A 22,580-nucleotide genomic window follows, 5' to 3' on the forward strand; every position below is an offset into this window, starting at 1 on the left:
GTTGCCGTACAGTTGTTCATAATATTCTTTTCTGGTTTTTTGTATTTCTGTGGTGTTGGTGTAATTTCTCCACTTTCCTTTCTTACTTTATCTGTTTCCTCTCTCTCAGCCTTGCGAGAGGTTTGTTGATTTTGTTTACTCTTTCAAAACAGCTCTTGATTTGATTGATTTGTTTCTATTTTTTAAAATCTGTTTTCTTCCTCCCTGATCTTTATTATTTCTTTTCTTCTGCTGACTTTTAAGTTTTATTTGTTCTTCTTTTTCTAACTCTTTAAGGTGGTAGGTTAGGTTGTTTATTTGAGATTGTTCTTGTTTTTTGAGGAAGGCTTGTATTGCTGTCAACTTACCTCTTAGGACTGCTTTTGCTGGATCCCATAGATCTTGTGTGGTTGTGTTTTCATTATCATTTGTCTCGGGTATTTTTTTATTTCTTCTTTGATTTCATCATTGACCCATTGGTTTTTTTAAGTAACATGTTGTTTAGGCTCCATGCAGTCGTTTTTTCCTCATTTTCCCCCTATGGTTGATTTCTAGTTTCATGCCATTGTGGTCAGAAAAGATGCTCAGAATAATTTCTATCCTCTTAAATTTGTTGAGGCTTCTTTTGTGTCTGAGTTGTGGTCTATCGGCTTATATTCTGTTTTGGGGGGATGTAATGTGCTAAAAATATCAATTAAGTCCAGCTGTTCTATTGTGTCATTTAGTATCTCCATTGCCTTATTGATTTTCTGTCTGGAAGATGTGTCCAATGATGTTAGTGGGGTGTTAAAGTCTCCTACTATTGTGTTCCCATCAGTTTCTCTCTTTATGTCTATTTATTTTATATATCTAGATGCTTCTACATTGGGTGCATATATGTTAATTACTATAATATCCTGTTTTATTGCTCCTTTCATCATTATATAGTGTCTTTCTTTATGGCCTTTGTTTTAAAGTCTGTTTTGTGTGATATGAGTATTGCTATCCTCGCTTTCTTGTCATTTCCATGAAATATCTTTTTGTATCCTCTTACTTTCAGTCTATGTATGTCCTTTGCTCTAACATGGGTCTCTTGTAGGCAGCATATTGGAGGCTCTTGTTTTATTATCCAATCTGCCATTCTGTGTCTTTTGATTGGAGCACTTAGTCCATTGACATTTATGGTAATTGTTGATAGATGTGTGTTTATTGCCATTTTAATCTTTGTTTTCCAATTGATTTGGTATTTTTTCTTTGTTCCTTTCTTTCCTTTTTTCTTTTTATGTTTTTTTGCTTGTTTGTTTGTTTGTTTACTTTTTAAATTTAATTTTGGGGAGTGGTAATTAGGTTTTTTTTTTTAATGGAGATAGTAGGGGGTTGAACCCAGGACCTCGTGCATGCTAAGCACACGCTCTACCACTGAGCTATACCCTCCCCCAGTAATTTTCTTTTGTATTAGCTTGGTTTATTTTTGATTTTTGTGACTCTATTGTATTGCTTTTAATTTGTGGTTTCCCTGTTTTACAAGTATGTTAACTCATTAACTATATCCGTTTGCTTTAGACTGATAGTCATATAGGCTCAAACACATCCTAAGAAGAACGAAGAGAAAAATCTACATTTTCTTGCTCCCCTCTACCACATTTTATGTTTTGATGTCCTCTTTTATATCTTGTTTATTCTCTTGCAGCTCATTGTAGTTACTGCATTTCCAGTTATGATTTTCTTTTTTCTGTAGCTTCTCTGCTTATTTTCTATTTAGACAAGACTTTTCAGTATTTCTTTTGGGATAGGTTTAGCATTGCTGAGTTCTTTTAGTTTTTGCTTGTCTGTGAAATTCTTTATCTCTCCTTCTATTCTAAAGGATAGTCTTGGTGGGTAGAGTACCTTGGATTGCAGATTTTTCTCATTCAGGACTTTGAATATATCTTGCTTCTCCCTTCTGGCCAGCAGTGTTTGTGCAGATAAATCAGCTGAAAGCCTTATGGGGGTCCCCTTTTAACTAACTTTGTTTTTCTTTTGCTGCCTTTAGAATCTTTTCTTTAACTGCAGCCATCTTAATTATATGTCTTGGTGTAGTTCTGTTTGGGTTCATCTTGTTTGGGACCCTCTGTACTTCCTATACTTGGATATCTGTTTCCTTCTTTAGATTTGGGAAGTTTTTAGTCATGATTTCTTCAAATACGTTTTCGATCTCCCTGTCTCTTGCTTCTCCTTTTGGGACCCCTATTATGCATAGATTGACACACTTTATATTATCCCATAGGTCTCTTATATTGCTTTCATCGATTTTCATTTGATTTTCTGCTTGCTATTCTAATTGAGTGATTTCTGTTATCCTGTCTTCTAAATCATTTATTTGTTCTTCTGTATTATTTAGTCTGCTTTTGACTGCCTTTAGCTCAGCTTTTATCTCAGCAGTTGAGTTTTCTGATTAATTGGATTCTCTTTATAGTTTCTGTTTGGTTTCTTTAGTATTCTGCATTTCTGTTGGTAGTCTCTTATTTCCTTCAGTGCTTTCATCACCTTCTTGAAGTCATGATATAGTAGGCTCTCTTGGTCTATTTCATTGTTTATTCTTTCAGGGGACTTCTCTTGTTCTTTTAATTGGAAGTGATTCCTATACTTCTTCATTTTACTCATATTTCTTTGACTGTGAATTTAGGAGTAAGTTATCTACTGTGGTCTTGAAGGGCTGTTTCATTTATTTGTTTTTTAAGTGTGAGCATTCCTATGTAGACTGTGCATCTAATAATTTTGTCATGAGGGCTGTTTTTACTATGGATGGTTGCCATCTTTCCTCCATGTGTGCTGGCTGTTTTCACCTTGATTGAGGGCATGTTTGGTGGTGTGGTGACCAGAGCCTACCCTGTTTGTTAAGCCAGGTCCTCTTCGTTGCTCTGTGGTTGTCACAGCCCAGATAGGGACTGGTTTTGCTCCGCTGTTGTTGGAATCTGAGCTGTGCTGTGTGGTATGTGGGACTGGAGTGCTTCTGTTAGAAGAGGAGCCACTGAGTATTCCTCTGTAGGAGATGTCCACTGGGGAGTGCCCTCTGTGGTGTTGTCTGACACTTGTTATGTGGGCTTACAAAGTACACTTTGTTGACACTGCCCTTGTCCCTGCCTCAGCCTTGGGAATATTGGCAACCCACTCGTGTTTGTCCAGGTTCTGCACCTGCAGAGCCGCCGGTGTAGATCTGCCAACATCAGGCACTAGGACCCACCGTAGTGCACCAGACTCCAGCCCTGAATCTGCATATGATACACAGGCCCACTGTTCACACCAAACCCTCCCCTGCGGTGTGCCAGAACTTGGCTTGTTCACCTTAGAGGCGCAGGTCCACAGAGGCAGATTTGCTCAGCGGAGCAAATCTGCCACCTCTGCCAGGGGCTAGAATCAAATTTCAGTCCTGCTTGTGAAGTTGCAGGACCCTTGGGTGTGGATTCAGGTTTTGGCCCTGCCTCCACCAGGAGTCACACAGCAGTGATTGTGCCCCTCCATAGCAAACCAAGAAGATGGCTAGAAGATGGCTGTGTCTGAATCCCGCCTCTCTCTTCAGGAGAATGTGCACCAACAGTGGTGCTGAGCAAACACCCTCTGAGCTGGTGGAGATGTCTGCTGTGGCTGGGCTGTGGTGTGCCCCTCTCCACTGTGCACACCAGCAGTGGTGCTTTTTATGGGGTGTTCTGTTCTGCACACACTCCCAGCCTCAGCCTGCACCACACTCCAGCCCCCCGAGGCTGCCTCAGTCAGCCCCAGTCCTCTCCCTGGGCTCGACCACTGAAGCCAGTTCTCCTGTAGCCTGGCCAGCCTGCTCCTGCCAACGCCATCTCAGGCTAGGGATCGCAGGGACCCTCTGTGCTGTTTTCTCTCAGTTCTGTCTGCTGAGCGCCTGCTGCTTTCTCCTCTGAGCCTTGGAAGCTCCCTCTTTGTCCCCACTGACCTCCTCGCTGAAGAGGTGGCTTCCCAGAGGGAGGGCACTTTTCCTCCTTTGCTGCTCCCTCCCCAGGGGACAGGTCCCGCACCGATTTCCTTTTTCTTTTTCCTCTATCAGTTTTGTGAGGACTTCCTTGTATTTCCAATGTAAGAGATACTCTGCCAAAGTTCAGTAGGTATTCTGTGTGAATTTTGCTGTATTCATGGAAGAGGGTAAGCTAGGCGTATCCTGCTGCTTCACCATCTTGGCCCAGCCCCCTGTACAGTGTTGAAGGGTAGTGACAGTAATCATTCTTGATTTACTCCTGTCTGTGTTGGGGATACTTGTATTGTTTTACATTAAGTATGTTGTTCTTGGTAAGTTTCTAGTAGATGCCCTTAATCAAGTTGATATTTATTTCTTGATTAATTAAGATTTTTTAGTCAGGGTTTTTATCAGCAATAAATGTTGAGTTTTATGAAATGCTTCTTTAGCATCTATTTAGATGATCTTCTTTTTATCTTTAATTTTTAACCTTATGAATTATACCAGATGAAGCCTTATTCTTGGATATCTGTGAAAATCTCATTTGGCTTTTTAAATATAATGCTAAATTTACTTTGCTAATATTCCAGCTACACAATTGCCTATAAAGTTTGGTTTTTGAGTGCTGTTCTTATCTGATGATGAGCTTGTAATATGTAACTTACGTCCTTACAGCTATATTCTTTATACAGGAAAACTGTATTGAATGATAAGGGAAAGCGGTGCTCATCTCTAGTTATTATATCAGGTTCTAAATATTCTCACTGTGTACTGAGGGAAAAAGAAGAGCTAAACTGCTTCTGATAGATTATTATTGACAGTTTTTGAAAGCTACAGAATACCGTAAAGCAGATTCCTTTATAAGCAGAGCATCATTTTCATCATGTCTCAGTTTTTTTTTACATTGAAGAGTTTAAGTATTGTGACCTAAAAAGTATTTAACCAATTTAACTTTTTTTTTTTTTTTAAAGTTCATTGTGAAGGACTCTGTTGAAGAAAATATGCTGAAAATACAAAACACAAAGAGAGAACTTGCAGCTGGAGCCTTTGGAACTAAAAAAACAAATGCTAGTGACATGAAACAAGCTAAAATTAATGAAATCAAAACTTTGATTGATTTATAATTTGTGGGATTTAGGTAAGGTCAGTGTGATCAGATACATTCAGAATTTTTGGAAATGAGAAAAATACAGTTTTAGAAATGAGATCTAGAGTATGTCTTACGTCTCCTAAAAGGGGCATATCGTTTTATATTAGTGAAGAGGTATTACTGATACATAGTCTGCTTCTATATATGAACCTATTTTTAATGATGTTTCAAATAGCAATAAGTTCTGTTACATACTGTGGCCTAAAACAATTTTTTGAGAAAAAAAAGTTAGTTTGTTATTCAAGTTTTCATAGTTTCTATGCTGAGTATTTTCATATATCTTCCAAGTACTCAGCTTTTTCATATTTCAGATTAAGGTCAAACCTTTTATACTTTTGACCAAATAAAAGTTATTTTCTGTGTTGGACACATTTGGTTATTCATCAGAGCCTTCCATTTGTGATGCAGTGGATTCACAGTCCTTGTAGATAACTAATATGTGTACAGACTGTACAGGTAATTGATTTTATTGGACCACGAAAAACCGTATTTGCATTCCAGAACCTTAAATGAGAGACCAAAGTCCAGGTTATAGCAAGTTACTTGGGTTTGTGGGTTTTTTTGTTTTGTTCTTGGGGTTTTTTTGTGGATTTTTTTTTTTTTTTTTTTTTTTTTTACAGTTTCATTGAGCTAAAATTCATATAAGTGACTTGCAATTTTGTGTTCATAAAAAAATTAGGGACTGTGTTAGAGCGCTGTTTTCTCCATTTTAGCCAGGTGGTGTTCTTTGTTTAAATGTAACTCAGTGTGTTAGTGTGTAAATACAGTCTGTAGGGTTAGAAGGAACAGCTTCTCCCAATTTGATTTGAATATTTAAATTATGGAATTGCTGAAGAGGTATTTCTATATATAGATAATTTTTATTTATGTAGCTTTTAAGAAATAACTTTATAAATTTTTATAATTCAGAAGACTACTATATGTGAGTCATGATAATTGGGATGGAAGTTGGTCTGGATGACCTCCAAAATTGTTTCAACTCTTAAAGACATCTTAATCTCTGAATGGAAATTTTCTTTGCTATTGTGTTTAGAATCAGAATTTGATTTTGGAACTTCAGTAATTCATCCTTACACCTATCTATAGAACTAGTCATCTTGTTCCTACTTTTTGTTAATAATCAAACGCACAGTAGTTGCCACAGAATTCTGAATGACTATTTCAGTCACATTTAAAACAAGCTATAAATTTAGCGATCAGGTTAGGTAGTCAGTGGCTTTTCTCCTTAAGGGAAACTTTTAACTTGAAAGAAGAAATTAGTTACTTAATAGGAGAAGTGTCATGTTTGAAGATACAGATTTAACACCTTGTATTTTATACTTACAGTGTTAGAAGTGACTTCACTGAAAGATAAGAGGAGATTGGAGGCAGGGTTGTATTCTAGGACACACATCTTAAGATATGTGCTAAATCTATCAGCAGCTAAATCCTTCCCTCTCTGTGCCCTGTACCTTGCTCCAAGGGAACAGTGGATTAGGCAGCAAGAATCTTCCCAGTCCCTTTTCTCTCCGGCAGCAGGTGAGGCAGAGGGCTGAGGGAAGGGACCAACAGACCTTTCTGCAGAGATGAGAGTAGCGTAATAACTTGAAGTTGGTCCACTAGCATAAGGAGCAGTAGGGAAGTTCTTTACCTTGTAGGACTAGCATTACACAAAAAATCAGGTTGATCAGAATCTCACAAAGTATAGTATGTGGGTTCTCTATATATAAATACTGCAGTGAGATTAAGTGTAAAAAGAGTTTGCAGCAAAAAACACCATCTACTTTTGTTTACAAAGGCAAAACCTTGCAAACTCACTGTAAAGGTGAAGACTTTGCTGCTTCCTTACCCAGACATTTATAGACTTGTGTTTTGAAACACATTCATAATGATAAATTTGGCAAGTCATTTAAAACAATATCATTCTGTTTTTGTACAGTTCTATTAAACGGTTTTAAATAAAAAACAACAAATTCATCCTAGGAAAATATGTAAACCACTGGAATGAAAAGTTCACGTTTATGCTGTTAACTCTGTTTCATTATGTAGAGTAATAACTTTAGAAATATCTTTAAAGCATTGTATCCCCACTTGTGGTTCAAACTGCATTTTGTTTTAAATTTAAAATCAATAAAAGTTTTAAAAATTATTAGCTTCCTTGGTGCCATAATTTTAATGAGTACTTTTTCTTTAAAGAACATTTAATCTTTATAAATCATACACTTCTGTTAAGATGTCTATATTATATAATTATTTAATTTTTATTGACAGTACATTAAAAAACAATGAGTGAGAATAATTGACTCATATTCCTGCCCTTTTAAAATTTTACTCAGTTTCAATTTAACTAGTTAACTTTCTTGTTTAGAAATCAGTGTATATATTTTTAAACTTTATGTTAAATATCTTGATCTTCTTAAACATTGGTTTCAATTACTTTTATGTCCCCGTCTGCCAGGAAAAAAAGAGTTGTGATGATAGCTATGTGTAGTGGTATACTAGGTAAACACTCTGTATTGTAGATTTTGCCTTAATTACAGCTCCAGGATTGGAAATAATCAGGAAAATAATCATCTTATATTTAATACTGCTGAGTACCAATAAAATTATATTCACACAGAGTATGTTTTCTCTTGGGGGATATCAAAGGCATTGGTGTATTTTTTCTTCATTTTATTTCTAGTGCTTGCCAAAGTTCTGTTCATTAGTATTTGGAAGGAAGAATCATTAAAAACAGGACAAATTTTATGTTCTTGTTTATTAACAAGAATTCAAATGCTTAACCTTAAGTTTTCAACTATTTTAACTTTAAAATTCTTGCAAAAGATTTAACACAATAGCTTTCCTTCATTTAATTCACCAGTCTGTATGTAATGACTTTCCTTACAAGTTCTACATTCTGTAATTTGGTACCTCATTTGTGTGATACTTCTGAATAAAAAAAGCCAAAGATACTGATAGCTGTGAATGATGGTTGACATGCTTCCCTGCAGTAATGTCTACTTCAAAGGGGAAACTGTTGATTAGAAACTCAGTAAGCAGATGTAGTGTTTTTTTCTTCCATGTTAATATAGTCATATTTATTGTGTAGTAATAAGGGAGAACAGTCTTCTCGTTGAAGCCATAACAATTTACTGCTTTTGATGGGATAGATGAGATATTTTTCCCAGTCAGATCTTTTAGTGGTTAAAATGGGATTCAAAAAAATCTCTTTTCCAGCTCCCTACTCAACCTTCCTGATCAAGAATTTTCTGACAAATTTAAACCATTTCTACCTTTAAATATGAAAATTAATTTCTATATGAAAATAATACAACTGTAATAATGTATATAATTTAATGTACATGGAACAGGACACCTACATTAACCTCAATCAAGTTATAATAGCTAGGCTACATTGGGACTTCATTTAGGACAAATGTCAAAATGATTTCTTAGATTGGTAGATAAAACAAATTCTAGGGCATGTCTTTGCACATCTGAAACCCAGTTTAGACTATTCTAAGAGGGTATTTAATGTATCAGATGTAATATTACAAGTCATCAAAGAGATTATATACTGTTAAAACATGCTCTATTTGCTAAAGCAGCAATGGGACTAATGTTTTAGGAACATTTTCACTAAGTTTTGCCATCTTTTCAGCATTCTAGCTCATTAAAAAGGCAGATAAAATTAACTAGGATACAGCTTCCTGAATGTTTAAACCAATTTACCCTTTTTGTTAGGATAGGGAAGGGCTATTCCCTAATAGTACATTGTAGGTTTTTTACACAGATTTTTGCACTGGTATCATCAATATATTGATAATGGTAAATATTTCGTGATAAATTGTTTAGTGAAGGACACTTAATATGCTTCTTGCAGATACAGGGAAAAGCAAGAATTAAGGTAAACATTCACGATATGCGTGAATCATAGACCTTGATCAAGCATGGAGCTCATCTCCAAAGGCATGTTTCTGACCTTTGTGTGGTTAAATTTGTCTTATAGTCAAAGGCTATTATATACCCATCACTGTTTACAAGGGGATTAAAAAAAATAAGGCTATATTGATCACCTCCACAAATGTATGTTCTTGTGTCTGAGTAGCTGTTGTCTATTTACACATCTTACTAAATGACCCTTGGTATTTTAGGCTCCCTGGAAAACATTTTGCAATATAATTATGCAGTTCTGCATGGCAAAGTTAATACTTCACCTTAATAAAGGTGTATCTTGGAAGATCAGGGAAGGAAATCTGAGTGACTTCCCAGCCTTTTTTATGCACATTATATGCTTTTTCCTATGCTAAATTTGTCACTTTCTTATTCCAAAAGTTAATAGCCTTCACTAAATAGTATTTAAAATAAATTATGTATGTCTTTTCACTTTAGAGCTTTTATCTCTTATGCTGTGTAAAAAATAGGGAAGAAAAGGGAGTAAGTAAACACAAAAAAGTTACCAGATGATACTTTTTCATTCTCCCTGCCACCCCCTCAGTTTGATGCTTTGATATCTTTTCTCAATTGTTTAAAAAAAAAAAAAGTCTTTGAATCTTGTGATCTCTTACAGTACAGATGGAGTGTTACAAAATAAGGCCCCAAATACCAGTGACACTAAAGAGGTAAACACTATAGAATTTTATCTGTAGATGTTATTTATGGTAATGTTTCCTGTGTCACTCAAGAAGCGGAGCCTGTCTCCTGGGAAGCCTTTACTAATCAGAAGTTGAGTCCCCTGCCATGTAACAACTGCTACACCTTTGCTAAAACATGACTCCTTGTTGTATTTAGTGTAAATACTTTTTTAATGTATCAAGTGGTTCTCAAATGTCATTTGGGCCAGTTACTGTCTGATAGTTAATTGGAGTAGAGATACTGTGGCCTCAACCAAGACCTAGTGAATCAGAATCTGCAGTGATGAGGTCCACAAAACTACTTACAATGAAGTCTCCAGTGTTTTCAGGAACAGCCAAGTTGGAGACTCAGTTGCTCAAGCCTCTAGTTCTCAAGTCCTCCTTTTTTCTCTCCACGGCCAATCCACCAGTTTCACTGCATTCACCCTGGTGAAAGGTATGTTGGATCATCACTGTCTCTCCCCAGGACCACTACAGCAAACAAACTTGCTTTTCCAGCAACTCTTGTCCTCATTTAAGCTATTTTCCACAAGCTGCGGAAGCAATGTTCTTAAAATACTAGTTACAAAGGTAAGACGATCAGACCCTCTGTAAGGACTGCAATGGATTGAAACGAACTATATTAAAATACATTAATTCATGATACTAGAACAGACCCCCACAAAACCACCTCTGGAGGATGCTAGGGAACCAATTCCTTATTTTATGTACTAACTAGTGAATGAAAGGAAATAATCAAGCATTTACCCTGCTTTTTTTTTTTAATAGAAACTTAACCTCGGGACAATCAAGTTATTGTTGAATGGAAGTATACGGAAGAGGTTCAGCTAATAACTGAGAGTATCACCATTTTGCAACCCCTAATAATTCAGCCATCGATCATCAATGGCAGTTCATATCATAAGAAGACAACCAGAGACTTGGAAGTACCCAACAGCCCTATAAAGTACTGCCAAAAAAAAAAAAAAAAATCACACTTTAATTGGGTCAGTCCTCTAGATCAGTTTACAAGAAATAACAGAATACAAAGAAACATGTCAAATTGCAATCAGTAAAATGCAGACTGTGAGAGACTATACAGGACAAACCCAGTTGCTTCAGTAAGTAAATTGCAAGGAAACAAGAAAGGAGGGGAGGAAACAACTGAATCAGACATACCAACCAGTTGCACTGTGTGAGCCTTAACTTGGATCCTGGTAAGATCAAAGAGGAAAGAAAACACAAATAGAGGACATTTGGAATTAAATGTTTTTTGTGTGATAATTTTCTGGAGTCTTTATGTTTTAAAGATATATATGGCAATACTTCACATGAAATTTTTTATCTGGGGTTTGCTTCCAAATAGTTTGGTAAGGGAAGAGTCAGTGGGGATACAGATGAAACAACTGGTTGAAGCTGGGTTGATGGGGGTTCTTTATACTATGCTGCTTACTTTTGTGTCTATGTTAAGTATAAATTACATTAATAAAACTTCAGTTGATAGCTATTAAATTTAAGATTAAATCAAAGCCCATACCTTGGCCTACGAAGCCACTCTGTACCTCTCCATCTTGTCTTCGAAGCCTTTATGTCCACTAAGTTCTCACCTGCTTCAGGGCCTTTGCTCGCACAGTTCCCTCTGAAGAGAATGTTCCTCCTTCCCCTCACCTCCCATTGGCCACCTCAGAGCTATGCCCTGAGTATGGAACTGTGTCTGTCTTGTACAGTCCTATGTTTCTAATGCCAGTCACATGTGTGATATGGTCAGTGTTATAATAAGTGCTTGTTGAATGAATTACTGAGTTGTCTGTCTTAAATGTGTATGGCAGCTGACACTGTCTTTGATGTGAAACTAAGATAACTGAATAAATGCTTTGATGTAATTCCTACAGTAAGCTCAAGTACTTCCCCTGAAACCAGACATATCTTTATGACCACTGAGACTGTGAAAGCAGCACAGGGTTGAAATGAACTTTGAAATTAGACACAGATAGACTGTCCAGAACTAAAGGCTCATTTGTATGACTTGCAAATTACATTGTAATGAATTTAATTTCTGTTTAGCTAGATTCTCTATGCACTGGATTCTCACTGGAGGAGTTTAGCTCATACCATTAATGCTGAGATCTCTGGACGAGGAGTATCTTGAGGGGTCTTTGCACCACAGCACCAGACACGTGAAGGCACTTCAGATCTTTGGTAGTGCTTCCTGTACTTGAAGATCATAACTCATTCTCCACCAGTCCAAATAACTGTAGCTTTTTTAATCTTCAGAAATCATTTATCATTTAATAGTTTATACAGTTTTAGGTGAATCCTCAGGTTCTTCCTGAGCTTTGCTGGTAGCCCAGGGTATACCCTATCCATTCTTGCCTCCAGATTTCCATACCCCTGGTATTCACTCACATGCTTATTGAATAGGGCAGACCTGTGTAACCAATAGGCTATCATGGAAATAAAGGAAGGTGACCGTGAAGGTTAGCCTGTAAAAGCCATTGCAGCTGCTGGATATTTAAACCTGAAGTTTCTTCTTGTCATGGTTTTCTCTCTCATTTTCTTCAAGAGAATGATTTCTGACTATTCACTTTAGTTTTAAAAGGTCATTTTAAGATCCTACCCTTCACTAGCTTGCCATCATTGCAACCTAGAATCATCTGTACCTTTAATAAATACGCTTTATTTACACTTCTATCATTTTAAGTCATGGATTAAAACACTAGAAGACATTGGGTCCAGTGCTGATTCTAATAGTCCTGAAAGATTATTGAGTATGTTTAGAGACTGACAATCAACCTATGGTGACTTTAAGGTTACAATATTCTAAAATCTGCATACCCAGTTAGTACAGAGATGAAATGTGGGTGACACATTAGATAAGTTTGATCTCCCTTTCCTCCATCTAGCCGATCAGACCCATCACCATCACTGGAGAACACTAGATATAGATTATCTAGAAACCAATTTTTAAAGCATATATTCCAGTGTCAAGTTTTACACTGGTTTTCAAAACACAAATTCTACAAATTATGAAGTTTCCTAATACTTTTTCTTCGAGGGGAGTGGGGGTCCTTAATTTAATTAGACAACCAAGATATGTCAATATATCTTTATTTTTCATACAAGGTGACACTGCAGGTAACCATCAGAGAACACACTGCTGTTTTCAGATATACAGAACTGAACAAAAGCATTTCAGCATGCCGCCTGATTGTACGTAGAAAACTCGTGAACATCTCTGAACATTAGGACTAGGAATAAAATGGGATAGATAACACCATTTGTTGATATGTTCATGAATCACTCAGCAGTGTTGTTATAGGCTGTCTTTATCTGAAAGCATTATTGCAATCGCTCTGCAGCCTCTGGGCAATTGTAAAACGCAGGTCTAGTGAAGGGTACAAGCAAGCGAGACAGATGCCGCGTCCCATTCTGAAGGGAGACTGATTGGAGCCTGGCTTGGCACATTTTAAGAATTGATACAGCCATCTTAACAGCTTAAGATTGAGTTTCCCTTACCACAAATGTTGGCAATCAGCATAACTGAGAATTTCTGAAACATTAGTTGAATAAGCCTAAGGTTAAAAAGCAGAACACTGTTGTTCATGTAGCAGAACTGCCGCTTAACAACTTTTGCCCAGTTCTCACCAGTCCTGCAAAAACCCCTCATCTGATGAATTTTAGTGAAAGCTTCTAGCAACTGTAACAGACCTTTCTTAACCCAGCTCTAGATACTAAGTATCAGAAACAAGTGCTTGTGAAGTGGATGTGTCCACAGGAAAATGGCAGTGTTTCTACTGGAGGTAAGTGTCAAGTTTCCTCTTGATGTTGTCAAAGGAATCTGCTCCCATGTAATCAGCCTGGCCCTGTTCCCACCGCTCCTTCCGTTCTTCTGAGGATACAAAAGGCTGGGCGGCAGCCGGGACCTCCCCAAGGGACAGCTGTGACACGGCTCCTGAGACACTTTCCTAGAAAGGAGAGAATAACCAGAGTCCTTTAGAGCTGAAAGTCAGACCGTTTTGAAGAATGTGATAAACTGAAGAAGGTGAGAAAAGCCAGGATGAAATATCATGCAAAACAGCAAAAACCGAAAAGTAGTACGTGAAACAAAATGAACAACAACAACAAAAAGACATCAAATTACAAGGATCATATGATTTTTTTTCCTAACAAAATGAAGACTTCTTGACTCGGTGAAAACATTGGGAGAACAAATTAATTAGGTAGGGTTAATGTTTAAGTTCTGCATACCTTTCTACAGAAGCCACAAGAGAAAGCCAGTGTATAGACCAAGTCTGAAAGCTGCAAACAGTTCATTAGAAAGCGTAAGATGGATGGACAAGGGAACACAAGTCTCACGATAAACTCTTGATCTGTGTGGGCTCAGAAAGGTTGAGAACTTAAACAAAATGATGCCTCATAGGCTAAGCTTCAGAAAAAACCTAAGCAGAGAGCCACACCACACACACAGCTGTCACGCTGTAAAAGTGAAAGCTAAACGGTTGGAGACTGTACGCCAATCTTATCTGCCTGGTCAAGCTTATTACCAAGAAGTATCTATTCCTGTAGCTTCTGTTAATTCAATTTTCTTAGTTTCTAATTAGTTTTCATTTCCCATCTTCACCTTCCCTTGGTCCATAACCCTCAGTCCTTGGGTTGCAGGAGGAACAAAGCAAAAGTGCAGGAAATGGAGCAAACCTCCACTACGTTAAATGTGATTCTCGTTACACACAGGTAGGCAACTAACTTCAATTGTATCACAAAAGAACATCAGTTATCCTTCATCAAGCTCTCAGGTGTGATGATACTGGAAATCTTGGCAGAGAAAAAGTAAGGCAAATGAATACATTCAGGTATTGCTTGTAACAGAGAAAATGGTAGAACAAAATGTTTGATTATCTGTTTCTGTTGCTATGTAGGTGTGTAAGCATAAGTATATATGTATGTATTTAAATCTCCTGGAACTCCAAGGTATTTGGGTAGATCGCATGGGATTGTATTACAGCTGAGGCAACATGAATCCTTCCCTTGGGTTGGCTCTGCCTCTGCCTCCACTTGCAACAGGAGTCATAGGAGCCTCTTCCAGAGTCCTCTGCTCGCAATACTGTTCATAAGGGTAACGGTTCTCAGGCCTGGATGTGAGTCCCATTCTGCTACTGACTAGTCTGTTACATACGTAAGAGAAGTTACATAACTTCTTTAAACCTCAGTTAATTTTAATATATAAAAAGGTGTAACTGACCATAATATTTACTTGAAAGGGTGCTTACAAAGGTTAAATAAGAATAGATAACTTTTCTTAAGCATTTACTATGTCCCAGGCAATGTTTGAAGTACTGTGTAAGTATCATTTCATGATTCACATAAAGCAATTAGTGTTAAGCACACGAGTGTTAGTTATTTTTCCCTTTCTCCCTTTTATATTTTGGCAAAAGTGCTAATAAGTGAAGTGGCTAAATCTATACCATAGCAAAGAGAAGAATCTCTTATAACCTTATACTCTCTTATAAGTATAGCCAGGTAATTAACCGATCTGTTAGACTTGACTACAATTCGCCCATTCAGTTGTATTCTTTATATCATAATATGTAACATAAAAGTTAAATTCTTCCAATTCTTCCATAAGAACAAACCTCAGAGGAAGACTTTTAAAGTCAGAAAAGATGGTAAGTAGGTTGTAACTGTAAATGTTAATATGCCATCTTCCTCTTACAAAGAGATTTTTGAAGATCCTATACAACCATAGGAGTATAACATGGCAAATCAAAATAATCCTAGAAAAGTATTTGTTCTATGTTCATGTTACTGTAATTTTCACTGGAAACACATTCTTCTAAGCAGGTGGCAAAAATAAATAGGTATATTTAAACTTTTTCAGTTTCTAAAACATGAAATGGGACTTTTTTTTTTTGTAAACCACTACTTCAGAAATCATCTTAAAATCTTTTCTTGGGACAATGGGTCATGAATTTTATAGTTATAATATGGATATATTATATATCTAATATGGATATATATATTTACATATACAAAAACTTCTAAAAAGCCTTTCTTACATTTTCAGGTCCAATGAAATCTGCTACAAAATCTACTTCTGCTTTTATCTTTGCTGGTAATATTTCTCCCCTCTAAGATGGACATTGTTTTCTTTCCACAAAGTTTTAATTATATCTTTGTTCAAAATACCACTAAATACTCCACTTCTACTAGTGCACCAAGTTTTTAAAAATACAGCATTAAATTACTTGAAAGAAAAAAAGGAACCTACCACATTCACATGTGAGTGGGTATCTTTGACGAGGCCAAACTGCTGAAGCAGAGGTAAAACGCTGGTAGTGAAGATGTCCCACCACAGGCTGAGGAACTCTGGGTGAGTCGTGTTGGGATCGTGGGACTCACTTTTGACACTTTTTGTTTTAGGATCGTAAGTATAATTCCACGGTTTAAATCGTCCTAGGAAATGCACAACTTTGGCATTTGCACCAAATCTGCCAAGTGAACACAAGTTGAAACGGTTAGTGGAGTCTGAGCACTGGAAAAGAAGCTGAGCTCACTGAAAACATTTTAGACATACTTCTAAAATTATTTAATTGTATGTTACATATACACAAAAATCCAAAAGCAGCAATGGATCAATGCAATAACCAAACACCGATCCACTGTGCACAGAAACAGGTACAACCACCAGAAAAACCGTTCACTATTACCTAGTAAAGTGGAAAGTGCTCACCCTCTACAACCCAGAAGGAAGCGCAGCTCCTAGGCACGTACCCCAAGGGAACTCTTACACATGTGCAACAGGAGACATAATCAAAATGTTCGCAGCAGCAGCACTGCTTGAAATAGTCATAAACTGGAAACAGCCAAAATGACCACAGGTTAGCTTGGGTTACCGATCAGCAAGCAAGCATCCACTTCTTTTCTCAATCTCCACGTGGGGAGTACACGTTCCTGCCTCACTGATACTGGTGTGTTCATATGATTTGTTTTTGCCAATGAAATGTGGGCAGAAGTGACAGTGTGCCCTGAAAAAGCACCTTCTTTCTGTTCACCCTCCCTGAGAAGCTGCAACTTCTGCCAGCAGAAGGATGTGCCCTGGGTAGCCTGCTGGTTCCAGAATGAGACGATGGCAACAGATGTGGATCAAACCCGTGGGCTGGCTCCAAACTCAGCTGAGATGAGCAGAGCTGTCTGGCCTATCCACCAACACATGAGCAAGAAATACATGCAGACTGCTGAATGTCACTGAGATTTGATGGTTAGTTATCCATCCTGTTCTTTTTTAAAGGGCAACTTCTGGTATATTCATACCATGGAACACAATATAGCAATGAAAATGAACTATAGCTACACACATCATGTCGTAAGTAGGTAATTTTTTAAAATATGCTGGAAAAAAGAAACATATACAAATACAAATTCAAATAGCAATACATACATATAAATCCACTTCCATAAGGACAAAACAAACAAAAGTACTATTTAAAGGGTAGAAAACTAATCAGTACCAATTTCATGATACTGGTTATCTTGGGAGGAGAGGGGAAGCTGTGACAGGAAAGGGACAAAAAGGGGCTTCTAGATACTGGTTGTGTTCCTTTTCTTAACTTGGGTGGTGGAGATTCAAAAACACTTTTTGTATACACTCATACATACTATATTTCACTATACACACACACACACACACACACACACACACATATAAAGAGCAAGAGTTAAAGAGTGGTCCTGTTCTGGCTGGGGGGGGGGGGCGGAATCTACACATATAAAACAAAATAAGAAAGGTGAATACAAGTGGAATATAAAAGGAAGATGGGACAGTGAGTGCCCCAGAAATTCGGAGGTAGGGAGGTCACTGAAAGCTGGGTTCAGTGAGGCAGGAGGGGCCAAGAGAGTGGACGTGACTTCACACTTGCACAATAGATAGGAACCGGGCAGCTGGTGCTAACAGGGAATTCTCGGCAGGAGGATGCAGGTATCAGGCGAGCATATATGTGCTAGATTAATGTTCTCCAGTTAGAGCCAAAGAAGAAGCTTTGACAGGGAAAGGTAAAATGGGACAGATCCTCGGGTGCTGGGCTCAAATGTTAGATTTTAGTGGACTTATCCTACAGGGAACCAAAGTATCTGAGCATGATGTACAGAAACTCCATTCATGTAACCTTTTCTCTCTCCTAACCTTGTGCTTGGCTGGTTGGTTGGTTGGTTTTTATGTCAGAGACCTGTTAGGTAGCTATCATTATCTGACAGCTTACTATGTTTGGGGCCCACATTCCTTCAGGAAAACATTTGGGAATAATAACAGTCCTACCAGGTAAATTTTACTAATGCATTAATGGAGGTTCCTAGAGGCTAAGTGCGTTGCCCAGAGGCACACAGCTATGTAGTGGCAGAGATGGGATTCAGCACGGTTTTGTCCCTCTCTTAGGCCTAAGCTCTTACCATCCTACCGTGCTGCTACCCCAAAACTATGCGGGAAGAAGAAAGCCTCTGGTAAATTTCCTCCTAAGGGTAACTAACCACCCCCCAGTGCATTTCTTCTGAAGAGGAATGGAAACCTAATATCCCCAGACTTACTCTTTATTTCATATATGCGGTATATTTTACACACACACAAGCACTCTCAATTTTATCCTTAAAAGGATAAATCATAATGCTCAAACGTGTGCACAGATAGGGCTATCAATTAAATAAGCAGCTGTTATGCGTAAGGCACTATACTCTCTCTGCTCAGTGCTTGGGCTCCAGGAGGCTCCGCTGGATAAGGGAGATGAGTCATCTACATAAAAATACGAAACAATAGCACAAGCAGGGCAGCAAGGCAGGGCAGCGCTGACACCGAGGGCCCTGGACATTCCAAAGCAATTACCGCAGGTGGGGGTTTTCCCAAGAGGCTTCATAGCAGAGAGTGGGGCCTGACCAGGCCTGGGAAAGATGAGCGGGATGAAGAGTGCCTTCAACAAATGTCCTAATGATGATAGGGGCGGGGGACGGGCAGGATGACGGGCACCTCCTCATCCTGGCGGTACACTTAAGCCTCAAACCAGAACAGAGCTCACGTGGAAGAGGAGGTGCCCCTCCACCTCCTCGGACACCCACTCTCCTGCACTGACTTCCCTGCCTGGAGCAAGAGGACTTGTTTGTTCCTTCTGGATTAAGTGACTAGCGAGTCTCAAGCCATGATCTGCTGAGCCAAATATAAATATCATAGGCAGTCATTACATGAGTGGTAGTAACGGTAATTAAAATAAATTAGAACGTGAATAGAGCATGAACTCTATTCATTTCTAACCCACTCCCCGGACAGTTCACAAATGCTTAAGCAGTAGTCATCATGACAGCGAACCTATACTGGGTATTCACGTGTGCCAGGCACTGGTTAACATCTGCATGGTTCATCTCAATCTCCAGCACAACTATGTGAGGAAACCAAGGCAGGAAGAAGTTAACTTGTCTAGGATCACATGGCTGCTGAGTGACGGGGCTGGGATTCTGCCCGAGGAGTCTGGCTCCCCAGCTAAGGTTCTTAACCACAGCTAGGCTGCCACTGTAAGACACTGCCAGAACTATAAGGATGTCATCTGAGTGTCATTTTTTACTCCATGGATTAATTTCTTGCCTATCAATATCAAAGTTGGAAAAAGCGTGCCTAATGAGCCCTCGAAATACCCTCAGCGTAGTCAGGGACAGAGCAGCGGAAAGCAACCAACAGGAAAGAAAGCTACAAAGCAAGCAACTTAGCACTGTCTGAAGATGCCAAGTCGAGGGAGGAGGGGGAGAACAAGTGCAAGAACCGGGCAGTGTTTCTGAGGACCCAGAACTGGGCTGTGCTGGACAGTGTCAAAGGGCGCTGCGCTCCATGAACACCTAAAACACGAACGTGAGAAATTCTGTCCACTGGATAGTCGTTTCACAGACGGAGCGGTCTTGGTTTTAAGACAGTTCTTGATAAGTCTGTTTGAGGTAGAAACTGAGATTTTAAAGGGTCCTGAGTGTGGGCAGAGCTGCCCTTTATGCTCAAAGGAAAAGAATTCCTTGGGTGCCAGTAACCTGGGGGGGCAAGTGGGGAGGGTGTAGAGGTGAGCAGGGTTACTGAAGACTGCATCTGGGTAGCTCTCCCAACAGCTACCCAGATGCCAGAACAAATCACAAAATGCATGGAGTAAGAGGTTTCCTGGAAAAAAAAAAAAAAAAAAGCTCGGGGCCAGGGTACTGAGGGGCAGACAGGGGAGAGCCCTCGAGGATTTGGGAGTGTGAGGGCAGAGGATGCACGAGAGAGACTAAGAAGGATGCTGGAGCTGACAGGCATCGTGCGGAGGCCTCAGATGTCGCGGGGTCGGGCTTCGGTCAGGCCTGTCTGCACAGCAAGGAGCAGGAAGTCGTTTTTTAGGTGTCGAGGCATTATTTTCCCCTAAGGGCCAGCCACCAGACAGACCCACGGGGATGGGAAAGGGTGGGAGGAAAACAAGTTTTAGAGCAAGGGCGCTTCATGAGAAGAGCAGCCTGGGGAGTCACTGACCGACTGTGAAAGGTTCTGGCCAGCCCAAGGGCCCTCTGATCGGGGCTCAGAGAGAAGTAGGGGGAGAAAGCGAAAATGACTCAGCAGCTTTGCAAAAGGGAGCCACCCACCAGGATGTTCCTGGAAATCACCGCGGGCCGCCCTGGGCTCCAGACAAGGGGCAGCCTTATATTCAGCCTAACACCGGCTGCCACATGTGAAGCTTTGTGAGTGACTCAGTCGGAACTACCCAACTCCATCCTCTCCATCCTCAAGGCACAAATGGAGCAGTGTTTATTTACACGGCAAAGTAGCATGAAGGGCTTGCTCTCTTCACTTTCACAATAAAACTCTTTGTTCACCAAAAAAGATGACCAGAAGGTCTCCAATTTTTATCTGGAGTTTCAATTAATCTAGAGGTGAACTTCGTGTAATTATTTTTGTCTCAACCATGCTCCCTGAGGAATGTTTTTAAAAATCATATCTTATCCTTTAAGTCAATTTAGTCTTTGGTCATTTATGAACATCCAAAATAACCAGGCTGAACTGAAATAAGAGCACAGATCATAAGTAAAAGGGGAAACTACTTCTTGCTTAAAAGAATAATTAAGCCTAAATCCAAGCTGGGAAGGGCAGGTAACCCAGGATATTTTTCTGGTGTTCTCTTTCCCTCACCAAAGGCAACACACAGGTACAAGAGGCAGGATTTACGCCACCTGACTACAGGCAAAATAGCCGATGAATAAGAAGGGGAAATGCTGATGTCAGGAGATCAAGTTCAACCGACCTCAACTCAGAGGAAGGATAATCAGGAGATTCACTGACTCACTGCTTGGTTTATCCACCAAATTTTACCAGCCAGGAAAAAAAAAAAAAGTTGGGTACACATCACAATTGTCTCTAAATTACTGAGCGCCATTCATTCTGCCCCACTAATAGGGATTTGTCTCAGCTTGCACACAGCTCTTAAAATAAGTATTCTAATTTTAACTTGATAGAATCTCAAAAGAGACGTCCAGATCACAAGACAGAGTCTGAACCCGAGCCAGCAATAATACTGCTTATGTTAGCCGTTAAAATGATCCCTGTGACCTGGTGTCACCGAAAGATCAGATAGAACTTTCACGACTAGTTTAGCAGTTAGAAATGCAGCCGGTAACGTGTGGATGAGACTCCAGAACCGTTCAGAACAGAGGAGGAACAAAGCGACGGTGGGGCACACGGGAGCCGCGTGGCTCTCACGAAGCCCTGGGTGTGCCCCGTGCACGGGCGGACCAAGAACAGCACCGCAGCACTGCGGGCGCCCCGCTTCCCACCCCACTTGGCCCACGGACACCACTCACGTGCCCTGGGCCGCGGCCACTCTCTGACCTTTTCAGGCTCCCTCTCACACACAAACCTTTCCCCACGACCAAGGAGCCACCTCTCCTGTCTTACCAAAAAATTCCTCCTCACACCCACTCACAGGCTAAACCCCAGTGCCCCAGGGGCCGGCTGCTGGTGCAGCGGAGGAGGGGACCTGGTGAGGTGGGGGCCGTGGAGCCAGCGCGTGTCCCATCACCGGAAGGCAGCTGTTACCCGGCGGCGAACAGTTGTGGCCACCAGGGACCCACCTGAGTTTTCTTTGCTTTCAAGCTATACAACCCTCCCATTTGTGCCCTGGAAATCAGAACAGCAGCAGGACTGAAACCCAGACTTCAATAACCGAAACTTGGACCTCATCAACACCACCACCCACCAGGCTGGTCTCTCTTCACAAAGCAGCGGGGAAAGCCCCAACGCCAGGCCACCAGGAGACTTCCCTGGGGGCAGCATGGCATTCTTAGTCTGTCCTGGCTGACTGCTTGCCCATTCATTCACCCACCAAAAAAATACCCCCACCTACCTGCACCTGTGCCCACACAGCTGTCCAGGCTCTTATCGGAAGCCGGCCTCTCCGCCTGTACCCTAGGACACAACCCCTCACCTGCTGAAGTCGCCCTCCAGTTTCTGCAGCATCAGTGCCCCCTCTCTCCTCGATCACTCCCATCGATATACAACACAACGTAACTTCTCCCACCTTTAAAAAACCACCACCACCACCACCGCCCTTTCTTGGTCTTACTTCCCCAACCAGCTACCAACCCATTCCTCTTCTCCCTTTTAAAGAAAATGCTCCAGAAGAGCCCCAACTCTCCCTTCTCTTGGACCCACTGCCATCAGGCTTTGTCCCCCATCTTTCCACCAGATGCGTCTCGCCAGTCACCAGTGACTCCACGTTATAGGTCCAGGGCCACTTCTCATCTGTCCTCTTACCTGACCTCTTGCAGCATCCAACACAGATGGGTCACTCCCTCCTCCTGAAACGTTTTCTTTGCTTCGCTTGGGCAACGCCTCACTTTGCTGGGTTTCCTCCTGCCTCGCTGTTCTCCATCTCTTGTTCCTGTTCCTTCACATTTTCCT

At 40.0% G+C, this 22,580-nt stretch overlaps 2 protein-coding genes across 6 annotated transcripts in view; one reads left to right on the forward strand and one right to left on the reverse strand.

Annotated features, from left to right (window-relative positions):
• The window catches only part of HLTF (helicase like transcription factor), a 59,360-nt gene extending 47,965 nt beyond the window's left edge, over positions 1-11,395 (forward strand). For 4 of the 5 annotated variants that reach the window (XM_045506925.2, XM_045506928.2, XM_010970409.3 and 1 more), the window contains exon 25: positions 4,891-7,197. In XM_045506925.2, the coding sequence (XP_045362881.2) occupies positions 4,891-5,043 (153 nt within the window). In that variant the 3' untranslated portion in view covers positions 5,044-7,197. Of the gene's footprint in view, positions 1-4,890; positions 7,198-10,432 lie in introns of those variants that run through there. The other variant, XM_045506926.2, reaches the window with a different exon arrangement.
• Positions 11,396-12,735: 1,340 nt separating this feature from the next.
• GYG1 (glycogenin 1) overlaps positions 12,736-22,580 on the reverse strand; it is a 31,717-nt gene continuing 21,872 nt past the window's right edge. Inside the window, exons 6-7 of the mRNA XM_074369827.1 lie at positions 15,909-16,128; positions 12,736-13,608 (exon numbers count right to left, since the gene is read on the reverse strand). Coding sequence (XP_074225928.1) covers positions 13,435-13,608; positions 15,909-16,128 — 394 coding nt within the window. The 3' untranslated portion in view covers positions 12,736-13,434. The remainder of the gene's footprint in view (positions 13,609-15,908; positions 16,129-22,580) is intronic.

This window comes from Camelus bactrianus, chromosome 1 (assembly GCF_048773025.1).
Source record: "Camelus bactrianus isolate YW-2024 breed Bactrian camel chromosome 1, ASM4877302v1, whole genome shotgun sequence".
Lineage (NCBI taxonomy): Eukaryota > Metazoa > Chordata > Mammalia > Artiodactyla > Camelidae > Camelus > Camelus bactrianus.